Source organism: Dasypus novemcinctus, chromosome 2 (assembly GCF_030445035.2).
Source record: "Dasypus novemcinctus isolate mDasNov1 chromosome 2, mDasNov1.1.hap2, whole genome shotgun sequence".
Classification (NCBI taxonomy): Eukaryota; Metazoa; Chordata; class Mammalia; order Cingulata; family Dasypodidae; genus Dasypus; species Dasypus novemcinctus.
The window spans coordinates 93,230,240-93,243,738 of record NC_080674.1 but is presented as its reverse complement, the minus strand read 5'-3'; the positions used below and the strand labels follow the sequence as shown (position 1 = coordinate 93,243,738).

Genomic DNA, 13,499 nt, shown 5'->3' with positions numbered 1-13,499 from the left:
TGACAAAAGAAAAAGGGACCTCCTCAAAATTAAACACTTTTGCAACTCAAAGGGCTTTTGTCAAAAGGGTGAAAGGGCAGCTGACTCAACAGGAGAAAATATTTGTAAATCACACATCTAATAAGGGTTTGATATCCATAGTACATAAAGAGATGTTACAACTCAACAATAAAAAGACAAACAACCAGATTAAAAAATGGGCAAAAGACTCGAACAGACATTTGTCCAAAGAAGAACACAAATGGTGAAAAAAAAAACTCATGAAAAATTGTTCAACATCACTAGTGATTAGAGAAATGCAAAATGAAAGTTACAAGGAGACATCATTTCACAACTATTAGAATGGCCACTATCAAAGAGACAGAAACCTACAAGTGTTGGAGAGGATATGCAGAGATGGAAGGTTTATTCACTGTTGGTGAAAATGTAGAATGGTACATGTTTGGCAGTTCCTAAGCAAGTTGAATATAGATTTGCCAAGAGACCCGGCAATACCACTACAAGGTATATACACAGAAGAACTGAGAGCAGGGATACGAACAGACATTTGGACACTGATGTTCATGGCAGCATTATCCACAATTTCCAAAAGAGGGAAACAACTCAGGTTTCCATCAAATGATGAATAAACAAATTGTTGTGTATACAACAATGAAATATTATGCAGCTCTAAGAAGAAATGAAGTCGTGAAGCATATGACAACATGGATGAACCTAGAGGACATTATGTTGAATGAAGCAAGCCAGACACAAAAGGACAAATAGTGTATGTCTGTACTATTATGAACTAAATATACTGTGTAACTCACAGAGTTAATAACTAGAATGTAGGTCACCAGAAGATAGAATGAGGGTAGAGAATGGAAAGCTGATGGTTAATCTGTACAGAATTGGTAAAAAGGTTGTTTGTAAATCTTTGGAAATGAGTAGATATGGTGAAGGCATATCATGGTGTTAGTAACTAAGCTATTATTTGGGTACGATGGGATGAAAAGGAATGCTTAAGGTCACATATATTACTAGAAGGAAAGCTAAAACACCTAACCTCATGGACTATACAGTATAGTGAAACCTATGTGAAATATGAATGAGTAATACTGTATATATAAGACTTTTCTTTGAAACTGAACAAACACATGTTAATATTATAAAATGTTAATATCAAGCAAAAATACAACCAAAGCAAACTACGAACAGTAGTGTATAGTAATATATTACTAATCTTCCAGTAAGGACTTTTTTCAAAAGGAAATATACTAAGGGAAAGAAACTAGCCACACAGTATTACATATTGCTTTATTCCATCTATACAAAATATAAATACAAATAAACTATAGAGACAGAAACAGAATGGCAGCTATGTACAGCAAGGAAAGCTTATAGAGACTGAGTGGTGATGAGATTTTGTTGGATTGTTTGTCTGCTTTTTAAAAATATTATTATTATAAGAATAATGAAAATGCTCCAGTAATTATTGAATTGATGAATGCAAAATTATGTGAGTATACCAAATTCCATTGTTTGTACATTTTAGATGGTTTATATGCTTTATTAATATGCATCAAAAAAACTGATTTGACTTTCAATTCTGTTCCAGGAACCTATTTGTCTATCTTTGTGCCAGTAGCAAAACTCTTGATTATTGTTGTTTTTTAATATAATTTGATACCGGGAAATGTGAATTCTCCACCCTTTTCTTTGTCTTTTTAAGCATTGTTTTAGCTATTCAAGGTACCTTGAAATTCCATATAAATTTAAAAATCAGTTTTTCCTTCTGCAAAAATAGGCTGCTAGAATTTTAATAGGAATTGCACTGAATTTTTATATTCCTTGGGTAACACTGACATATTTACAATGTTAACTTTTCTAACCCATGAATGTAGGCTGTCTTGTCATTTATTTAGGTTTTCTTTAATTTCCCTCAATAGTGTTTTGAAGTTTTGTATATCTAAGCCTTTTGTATCCTTAAATTTATTCCTCAATATTTTGTTCTTTTAAATACTACTGTAAATGGAATTGTTTTTTTAATTTCCTCTTTGAGGGAAGTGGATGTGGCTCAACCAAAAGAGCTTCCATCTACCATATAGGAGGTCCAGGGTTCAATACCCAGGGCTTCCTGGCACGTGTGGTGAGCTGGCCCACATGGAGTGCTGCCATGTGCAAGGAGTGTCACTCCACACAAGGTGCCTCCTGAGCAAGGAGTGGCCCCTGCACAAGGAGTGCAGCCCTGTGCAGGAGGGCAGACTGCCCAGGATTGAAGCTGCCCACATGTAGAGCTAACACAGCAAGATGACGCAACAAAGAAGAGACACAGAGAAGAAACAATATAAGACGCAGCAAACTAGGGAGCTAAGGTGGAGCAAGAGAATGATCACTTCTCTCCTATTCCGGAAGGTCCCAGGATGGATTCCCAGAGCCACCTAATGAGAATACAACAGACACAGAAGAACACACAATGAATGGACACAGAGAGAAGACAATGAAGGTGGGGATGGGGGAGAAATAAGGAAAAAAAAATTTTTTTTAATGTCCTCTTTGAATTCATCATTACTAGTGTATAGAAGCACCATTATTTTTTGTGTGTTGATTTTGCTTCCTGCTGCACTGCTGAATTCATTCATTAACTCTTAGTTTTCTTGTATATTCCTTTAGGTTTTCCAAATATAAAACGGTGTCATTTGCAAATCAAGATAGTTTTACTTCTTTCTTTCCAATTTGGATAGTTTTTTATTTCTTTTACTTGCCTATTTGCTCTGGCAAGATGTTCTACTACAATATTTAATAGCAGTGGTGAAAGTGGTCATCCTTGTCTGGTTCCTGGTCTTAGGGGGAAAACTTAAGTCTTTCACCATTAAGTATGATATAAACTATGAGTTTTTCATAAATGCCATTTTTCATGTTGAGAATATTCCCTTCTATTCTATTTTTATGGATGTCTTTAACAAAAAAAAGGGTGTTAGATTTTATCAATTGGCTTTTTCCATCTATTGAAATAATCGTGTTTTTTTTTTCCTTCATTGTACTTCCAGAGCTTATCACATTGATTGATTTTGCTATGTTGAAACATACTTGCATTTCTGGGATGAATTCCACTTTCACTGTGTATAATCTTTTTATTATGCCATTTGATTCACTTTGCTAGTATTTTGTTAACGATATTTTCATCTATATTCATAAGAAAAATTGGTCTGTAATTTTATTTTCTTGTGATGTCTTTACCAGGCTTTGGTATCAGAATAATGGTAGCTTCATAGAATGAATTAGAAAGGGTTCCCTCTTGAATTCTTTTGGAAGAGTTTGAGAAGTACTGGAATAATTCTTTAAATGTTTGGTAGAAATCACCAGTGAAGCCATCTACTTGTAGACTTTTCTTTGGTGGAAGGTTTTTGATTATTGATTCAATCTCAGTACCTGTTATAGCTTTATTGATGTTTTCTATTTCTGCTTGAGTCAATCTGGGTAATGTATTTCCAGGATAGTTTTGCCATTTCTTCTAGAGTATCAAGTATGTTGTATAATTTTTCATAATATTCTCTAAGAGTCATTTTTTTCTCTGTAAGGTCAGTAGTGATGTCACCATTTTCATCTCTAATTTTGGTTCTTTGCCTCTTTTCTTTTTCTTTCTCAGTCTAGCTAAAGGTTTGTCAATTTTATAGATTTTTTTTTCAGGAACCAACCTTTTGTTTTGTTTATTCTTTTAATTGTTTTTCTGTTCTCCATTTATCTTTTATCCTTTCTTCTGCTAACTTTGTGTTTACTTTGCTCATGTTTTTCTAGTTCCTCAAGATGTAAAATTAGCTTATTAATTTGAGCTCTTTCTTCCTTTTTTTAATATAGGCATTCATAGCTATAAATCTCCCTCTGAACACTGACTTTGCTGCATCCTATAAGTTTTGGTATGTCTTTGTTTACATTTGTCTCTAAGTATTTCCTAATTTCTCTTGTAATTTTGTGTTCAACCCACTGGTTAAGAGTGTGATATTTAATTTCCATATTTATTAATTTTCAGTTACCTTCTGTTATTGATTTTAGTTTCCTTCTATTGTGCTCAGAGAAGTTATTTTTTATGATTTCAATATTTTTACATTTCTTTAGAATTGTGCCCTAATATATGGTCTATCCTAGAGAATGACCCATGTGCACTTAAAAAGTGTGTATTTCAGGAAGCAGATTTGGCTCAACTGATAGAGCATCCACCTACCACATGGGAGGTCCAGGGTTCAAACCCAGGGTCCAGGGTTCAAACCCAGGGCCTCCTGACCCTTGTGGTGAGCTGGCTCACGCACAGTGCTGATGTGCATAAGGCGTGCCCTGCCACACAGGCGTGTCCCCTGCATAGGGGAGCCCCATGCACAAGGAGTGCACCCTGCAAGGAGAGCTGCCCCATGTGAAAAAAGCACAGCCTGCCCAGGAGTGGCACTGCACACACGGAGAGTTGATGCAACAGGATGACACAACAAAAAGAGACATAGATTCCTGGTGCTGCCAAGAATACAAGCAGACACATAAAAACACACAGCGAATGGACACAGAGATCAGACAACAGAGCAGTGAGGGGAGGGGGAAGGGGAGAGAAATAAATAAAAAATAAATCTTTTAAAAAAATAGTGTGTATTTCACTGTTGTTGGCTGAAGTGTTCTATATATGCTGGTTGGCTCTAGTGGTTTATCATTTGTTCAGGTCCTCTATTTCCTTTTGGATCTTCTGTTTATCATTTCTAAGGTTCCTCATGGCCCAACAGCTCACTGCATGAATAATCCCAAGTCACCTTCCGTCAGATTACCCTGAATATTTAGTGTTTTTATTTTGCTTTTTCATATCCATAAATTTGAAAGTTCTCTCATTCCCTATTCATATACAGGTAGGAGTTCAGGTTTTGATCTACCAAAGAGCCACAGAAGCCATGCATGTGAGCAGTTAGATAAGCAAAATAATAAGAAACAAGAAAAGAAGAAAACTGACTTGCTTATTTACAAAAATTCATAATATAATACATGCTAAGTCTGAAGTTTGTTGTCCAACAAAGAGATTTAGACATTATGGCTAGGCAAGACACAAAGGATCTACTAATAAACTTTGGAATAAATTTCAATAAAGTAGGTTTTGGAATTATTACTTCTAAAAGAATATAATTAGAAGTTGATAATACTGTGTCTCACTTCTTACCTTCTCTGGTTTGAGCTCAATGGTAATGAAGCACTTTGTTTGACCTGCCACGCAGGTTGTGGTCCCTGACACAGAGACTATTTCATCCATCAGGTTCACACCATCTTTCTGAAGCACAATAGCTGTTTTGTTAAATGTAACTCTCCAGAAGACCTTGACATCTTCAAAAGCCCTAGAAAGAAAGTAATCCATGCAAATGCAGCAGTGTAGTGTGTTATCACGGTGTTCAATTGTACCTCTTTGTGTAAATTACAACACTTGCCTTACCACTGATAAGGCTGAAAATAACATATTCACCTCATTGTGGATAAGAATATTGAGGTTTTCTTTAACTATACACTATCCAATACTGAATAAGCATTAATTGAATCACTTTGTATAAGGAATGGGAAAACAAAATAATCTACATTTTTCCTGCTATACACCATAATATGAAAATGAAAATTATAGAGAACCACTACTTTCAAGTAATGTTCCTTGTTTATATTTTTACAATTCTTCTAAAGGAAAACCACTACTGCAAAAATGGTTATTTTAAAGATAAAGATGATGAGATGATGTTCTACATCATAATACTTTTGACATTTTATAGTACTCTATGAAGTGGAAAATGCTCAAGTATCCCTAAATTATGATTATAAATCAAGTGTATTAAATAACAAATTAAGAACTTGAGCATCTGAACATTGACATACCAAATCCCACTATAACTTCTTCCATCAACATTTCATCTTGCCTCCACCATCTTATGAAGTCAAATTAGATGCCAAATGGACACACAGGGTAGTACACCATCCATATATATTCATATACCTGTTCGGTTGTCTTGTGACAACGAGATGGAGTTTTCTTTTATCAGCAACTTCACCCAGTTCTAGTCCACTCCAAGACTCCTCACTAAATCCTAAAATGCCATTCTGAAGGTCACTCCCTGAAAAGAGAAATGGAGGATTATAATACATTTAAGAATCTAAAAGGTAACCAACATTTCACTACTCTCTCCAACTCTGGTACAAAGGTGACATGGTAGGCTAAATCAAGTATCCCAACAAAAGACATGTTCTTAATCCAAATCTACAGTTCTGTGGCTGTGAACCCATTTATAAATGGACCCTTTGAAATTTGTTATCAGTTAAGATGTGGACTCATTTGTGAATAGGACCTTCTAAGATCCTATTTAGGTGTGGCCAAACTGAATCAGGGTAGGTATTAATCTGTACAACAAGAAGTGCTATATTAAAGAAAGCCACAGGAGAAGACATAGAAGCCAGACTTCAGAGAAAGACACAGGAGACCAAGGACATTGACATGTGATGGAGGCCGAGATGTATGTCAAGGAACCCCAAGGATTTGAGCAAGCTATCATCAGAATGTTACAGACACTGAAATAAATCATGGCCTTCCTGACACCTTGATTTTGGTCTTCTGGCCCCCTAAAGTGTGAGCCAATAAATTCCCCTTGTTAAGCCAACACATTATGCAGTATTTGTCATAGCAGCCTTGACAAACTACAACACGTAGGAAATTCATAATTGACTGTGAGTGAGTGTGTGTATGTGTTGGGGGAGGGGGGGCAGTACGGAGGAAGGGCAAATAAAATTTTTAAAGTTCTTTACAAAAAATAGATTAAAACAAAAGTAATAACATTAAAGTAGCTAACACCTGGAGAATAGAAGACCAGAGGAAAGAAAGCATCAAATCCTACTCTCCATCCTGACATACACATACTCGTCTCTCTCTGATAAGGCCCTACTTTATATTTGGAAGTACTTGGCATTTTATACATGTTTATTTGTTTATATTCTGTGGGAACTCTACCAGAGCAGCAACTATTCTATTCACTGCTGTATCCGCAGCGCCAAAAGCAGTACCCTGCATATTGTGCTAATAGATATATATTAAATAAATGAATTCCATATAACTAATTTGCCTTCCTACAAGAGTTGACCAAAATATTGCTTATGCTACACATTAGGTTATTTGTCTCAGAGGAAAACAGCAGAATGATTAAGAAACTCCTGAATATCTCTGAGTATCAGAAACTCTTCTGAGCAACTCTTGAGATTATAGGACCATTATATTAAAAATGGGTTTTTAAAGTGGAACAAACCTGGGGTCCATATTATACTGAAAGAGCCCACTTCAAATCCTGGCCGACACCTAAGCCACTTTCTTAGACTAGAGAAATACCAAGGTACAGTTGCTGCTTGTTTCTATTTCTGAGTAGAAATAGTCTTGCAAGGTCACCCTAGAAGCTATGACCCAAAAACAATCAGCCTCAAACACCAGTTTTCCCCATCACTCTAAAAACTGATTCATGAGATTCCAAGGACATAGACCTTCTAAAGTTAGGAACATGGCAGGGATTAAAAAAGAAAAGAAAAGAAAGAAAGAAAAAAAAAAAAACAGAGAATCACTAAACTGTCCAGATGGAAGAAACTAATAGTTACCAGCTTTGGGTCAATTTCTTAGGTCTGAAGTGTGAGCAAACATAAAGACAGTTGATTAGGGATACCTATGTGGTAGACCACTTTTGTTCTAGCATGTCGTGTGTGTTTTGTTTCCATCAGCTTGCCAACCCTCAACCTCACCAATAAATCACTGTCACCACTTCTTAGTCCTATATCAGAACCTGAAGTCAACTCTCTTTGGCAGTAATGGTTCTTCTAGTCACTCTGGAAAGGAATTTGGTCTCTCCAAGTAGACTATTTGCTTCCCACAAGTAAAACTTTTATTTTCTTTTATAGTCACAACTAGTTTAGTCTAAATTAAAATAATACTTTCTTTGCCACATCCACAATAATAAATTTGATGTCAAATTTCTAATAAGGTGTTTCAAGACTTCTCATTCCCTGATATAATAGTTTCTTCCAAAACCTAAACGTGAAAAGATTATGTAGATTAAAGGTAAGGAGAGTCAGCAAAATTAATGATCTAATTAAAACAGAATGATTTGGTTAAAAAATCAGATCGGGAGAAGATAGGGGAATATTCACAGGCAGAGTAAGGAAAAGTTTTTTTACTTAGAGTATTATGACTACACGAATGTACCAAGTATGGTGACAGGCAAATTAAATTATACTGCGTTAAGATTTGGGTCTGTTGAGATTAATCCACCCTAAGTAGGGAAGGTAAAAACTAGAAGACCAAGTCAGAATCACAGCCCTTAACAAAGAGGATATATTCTCAGAGCTAATACAATTAGGCGTTTGGTACGCCACACTGACTGGTAAAGGGTGGAAGCACTTCCATTCAAGTTGGTACATAACTGCTGTCTAAGGCCCTAAAGAACCTCTGCTACTGACCTGACCAGCAATACAAGATCTCCCGATGACCCAGTAACAATGGGGCAATACTTAGCACAGCAAGGACCCTCCAGCATCCATTTTGATTCACTTTTGCCTGTACCAAACTAATTACTAAATATTTTTACTGTCAGACCTGGTCATATTAAAATACTTGCAAAAAAAGATCTATGTCATAAAATGCAGGGTGGGAAAGAAAGTTGAGTGCCAAATAATTATTTTTATATTAGTATGTAGATGGCATTAAGCCAGCATGAACCAAAATCAATAATTTGTAGGACAGAATTCAAATTAATTTAAAATACTCTTAATAAACTGTAGGAATACGAATAAATGATAATTGCAAAAGATGTATATTTATAGGGTAACATATTTGGACTGATGCTAGGTATGAAAGTAGGCTAAACAATTGCAAAACATAACTGAATTGTAATTGAATGACCAAAACCAAATAAAAATTCTAGGAACACCATTAAATCCTAAAATTATATCCTAAAGATGTTTATTCTAAAATTATCTTTTTATCTAAGGCACATACACTAAATGATTTGTTCAAAGTCTCCCTATTAATGACTGATCTGGTTCAAAAACATAGGTTTTGTGATTTTTACTGCCCTTTCCACTACTCTGTTCTATCACAGTATCATCTGAAAACTCTAAAACACTGTGCAAAACTCATGAATGACAGTATAAAAGGGCAGAGAATGTTAAGAATCATGAGATGGCACTGTCACTACTCAGTGTAATAAGATATGCTATACTACTTAAGGAAATATAGTATGATTTCAGAGGGAAACTGCAAATTATCACCAAAGGATTTTAAAATAAGATGAGGGACTCCTAAAAAAATAACTGAATTCCTAATCTAGAGAAAAGGCTGAGAAAGGACCCAACAGGACAATGGATACATAAGCAGCATTAGGTCAAAAGCAGAAAGAAAAAAAAGAATTTTAATTTATTTCCTGACAGATACAAAACACTTCCTGAAAATGAGATCTTTGATCGTAGGATGGATTATTGAAATTGGTTGGGAAATTTAGAATAAAGTTTCAACACAGAATAAACTGTCCTATGTTTGCATGACTGATTTTAAAGTTTCCCTATATTGGGTAAGTATAGATATCCAGATTGTTTAACCAGCTCTGGGTTAAATAACATTTACAGTCCATTAAATATTATGTTATACTGAACCTGGAACCTCAGTACAACACAATTAGTTCATGTTATGGTTCTATGATATAGGGGGGTAAATGCTTCAATGAATTACTATGAATAATTCAAGTAATTCGCTCTCTTAAATTAAAATTTAGATGGATTTTAGTCCAAATTCTATATCACAAAAGTATATTCTCGAAGGGCGGCAGACTTGGCCCAGTGATTAGGGTGTCCGTCTACCACATGGAAGGTCCACGGTTCAAACCCGGGGCCTCCTTGACCCGTGTGGAGCTGGCCCATGCTCAGTGCTGATGCGCGCAAGGAGTGCCCTGCCACACACGGGTGTCCCCCATGTAGGGGAGCGCCACGCGCAAGGAGTGCGCCCTGTAAGGAGAGCTGCCCAGCGCGAGAGAAAGTGCAGCCTGCCCAGGAATGGCACCGCACACAGAGAGAGCAGACACAACAAGACGATGCAACAAAAAGAAACACAGATTTCCGTGCTGCTGACAACAACAGAAGCAGACAAAGAAGAAGCAGCAAACAGACACAGAGAACAGACAACGGGGGTGGGGGGGGGAGGGGAGAAAAAAAATAAATAAATCTTTTAAAAAAAAAAAGTACATTATCAATTACTTCAAAGATATACCTGTAATAACAACCATGTCATATGCTGCAAATCCAATGTCATCTTTTCCTTTCACAATCTGTGCTCCCCCTTGGGGGTCTGTGAGAAATACATAGAAGAATTCCTGCCCTTCAGGCTCATTGTCATCCAAAATTTGAATTGATACTTTATGTTCTCTTTCTCCATCTAGAAATGTAATGATAAGAGTTTGTTCTTCAAAATCTTCTTCTTCAGTCGCCCAGGTTAGGTTGGAAATTCCATAGCTATCATGAAAAGGCAATGTATCTGGATCCTTCTGAGAACATCTTTCTCCAAAGGTTTTAACTGTTATGCTGACATTCCCAGTAAACCCACCAGTTCTTCGGATAAGAACCTCTACAGTATTGAGTGTGCCATTTTTCATCTCCTCTTCAATGTAAACGATGGGTGGCCCAAGACTAAATATTCCATGAATGGAAATATCGGCAGTTACAGTGTCCACATCAGACTTCTCAGACATGGCAGATGTACCAGGAAGGGTGACAAGTTTCTCAGGGATGGTAGATGTAACAGTTGTCGCAATAACAATGGAAACCATTTCAGTTGCCTGTGGAATGGTAGTTGTCTTGGTTGTGTCGGGGTGTGTGGTAGAATCAGTTACTACAGGAAGGAGAGCTGTGTCTATTCCTGCAGTTGTCTTGGGGAAAGAAACATCCGTTCCCACCCCATCATTATCCAATATTGTGATCACTGCAACACTGAAATCTAGATTCAAGCGAGGTCTCCAATTAGCATGAAGTTTTTGTGATCCCCTAATTTCTACAGAAGTAAGATTGATGTAAAAAATTTCTTCTGTCTCAGTAAGCTGATCTTTAATAATAGTTATTTCAAAATTAACCTCAGTTTGGAATTTTTTAAAAAGGAGTTCCCCATTCTTAATAGGCTCAAAGTCTTCCAGTGGCTTTGCACTTCCTGCAGTTGTCTGATAGGAAACTTTAATAAGATCGCTGTGGAACCCATACAGTCTTTGTACATGTAACCTGATCACGTGTACATCCTCTGATACTATGACATTTCTTGAACTCGGGGAAAATTGAAAGACTCCCACTGGTTCAATTTCAGCAACGGTGAAACCTGATCTGGGGGGAAAAAAGTTAAACCATGAAAGAACTGATGAAAATAGGAAAAGCACTATAGAGACTCATCTTTCATATATTTAAGATGCTGTTCATAAAGCCAGCATGTTAAAATGACATGCCCTAAGCGTACACTTTGGAAAGATTGAACAAGGCAAGGGACTATATAAACACAGTGAATCCTGCGGTAAGAGTACAAATATGTACATGTTCTCACATGAACTATAACAAATATATAATACAAATACATGGTATTAACAGTAGGGAGGATTGTAGGGGAAAATACACCAGATGTAAACTATGGACTACAGTTAGTAATATTTTGATAATGTTCTTTCATTATGTGTAGCAAATGTTCCAAAACAATGCAAGGTATTGGTGGTAGAGTGATATATGGAAATGCTGTTGTTATGCATGATTGTATTATAAACTCACAACCTCTCTGATAAAAAAAGTTGTTATATTAAAAAAAACACACACACAACAACAAAAATAAACCTTGAAACCATACCTACTTATTGATGAAAATTCCAAACCATGAGAAATGTAAGAACAGAAATTACAGCCACGGGCGATGGGCCCTAACAAGTAGAGTTCACAGGTTTCTAGTCTGCTTGTCAAGAGCAGCTCTGAAGGATATGAAACATTGGGCTCTCTCCTATCCTCAGTACAAATGTATCAAAAACTCTGTGAGGTTCTAGACTTTTCCAGCTTTCTTATCTACCAAATAGCAATAGTTGCACCTATGATGAGCCAGTAAAGGGTCAAATGCAGCTAAAAACTTTGTGCTTTATATAAGAACTGAAGGAAACATCCATGATTGACTAATTCATCTTTTATCTTTTTCCTATGGGTTTTTGTAATGAGTTAATTGTTATATCAAAGATAACAACTGCTGGTTCATCAGCCTAATCTGGACCACACATTTTCTTTGGCTAACTCTCTGTGTGTGTGTGTGTGTGTGTGTGTGTGTGTGTATTTTAATCTAGATCTGAATGTTTTAGGGAAGGCACCCAGGCCCCATGACGCCCTACTGTCAAACACCCACCACTTAGCGCTTATTGTGGTTAAGCACACATGTGATCAGAAAGTCTGGGTTCAAACCATGGCCTCAACCCTTATTTGCTGTATGACATTGGGTTTGTTACATAATCTATCTGTGCCTCAGTTTCTCCATCTATAAAGTGGGAATAACAATAGATGTACCTCATAAGTTGGTTGTAATGGAGAGTAAATAAGAGTATATATGGGATTAAAACAGTATCTGGCACAGGTCAGGTCCCATAAAACTGTTAGATGTCATTTTTTTTTGTCGTTAAAAGTATTTGAATTTGTGATTCTAAAGTATGTTCTGTGACCAAACAATTTTTTAATGGTGTATATATAACATAAAGTCATATTCTGCCTAACCATACTCCACACACAATCATATGTATTATGAGCACACTTGAACACATGCTGGTTTTGCCAACATGTTTTTTCTGTTTCACAAATTAATCAACTGAAGAACAGAAAGATCAAATAATTTTCCCAAAATTGCACACTGAGCAAATCGCAGAGCCAAGACTAAATCTACAAGGCAGAAGAAAGGTATGAAAATCTCTTATCAGTTTACTTTTTCTCTAAATTCCTAACAGTTTTCTAGTTAGATGACCCCTATTACACTCATTTTTCCCTTTCTCAGAAGTAATGAAACTGAAAAAAGAAACAAAAAACAACACTGAATTATGCACATAGACATAGGGTAACAGTTAAAAATATAAGGGCTAGAGACAAATAGCCTGTTTTAGAATCCAGGCTCTTTTACCTACTAGCTATACAATCCAGGGAAACTTGCTTAACTTCTCTGTGCTTTAGATTCTTTATCTGTAAAATGAGATACTAACAGTACCTATATGAGGCATGGATTAGGTATTGCTGCTGCTGCTGCTGCTGCTGTTTTCATTATTATTTTTCCAGTGGTCCATAATATTATAACTCACAAGTTTCACGGAGCAGCGTTCTCAAGTTATTTTTTATAATGTATAATGTATACGTGTAGCAAGGGCCACCTAATGGCTTATGTGCAAAAATGGCCCATTTGCAGTTGAAAGTACTGCAGGTTAGACTTGCTTTAATTTCAGGGCAGGGGG

The 13,499-nt window shown here is 36.3% G+C and overlaps 1 protein-coding gene across 1 annotated transcript in view; it reads right to left on the bottom strand.

Annotated features, from left to right (window-relative positions):
* The window catches only part of ADGRV1 (adhesion G protein-coupled receptor V1), a 685,020-nt gene that overhangs the window by 432,785 nt on the left and 238,736 nt on the right, over nucleotides 1-13,499 (bottom strand). Inside the window, exons 74-76 of the mRNA XM_058276109.1 lie at nucleotides 10,274-11,370; nucleotides 5,981-6,098; nucleotides 5,168-5,339 (exon numbers count right to left, since the gene is read on the bottom strand). Of these exons, the coding sequence (XP_058132092.1) occupies nucleotides 5,168-5,339; nucleotides 5,981-6,098; nucleotides 10,274-11,370 (1,387 nt within the window). The remainder of the gene's footprint in view (nucleotides 1-5,167; nucleotides 5,340-5,980; nucleotides 6,099-10,273; nucleotides 11,371-13,499) is intronic.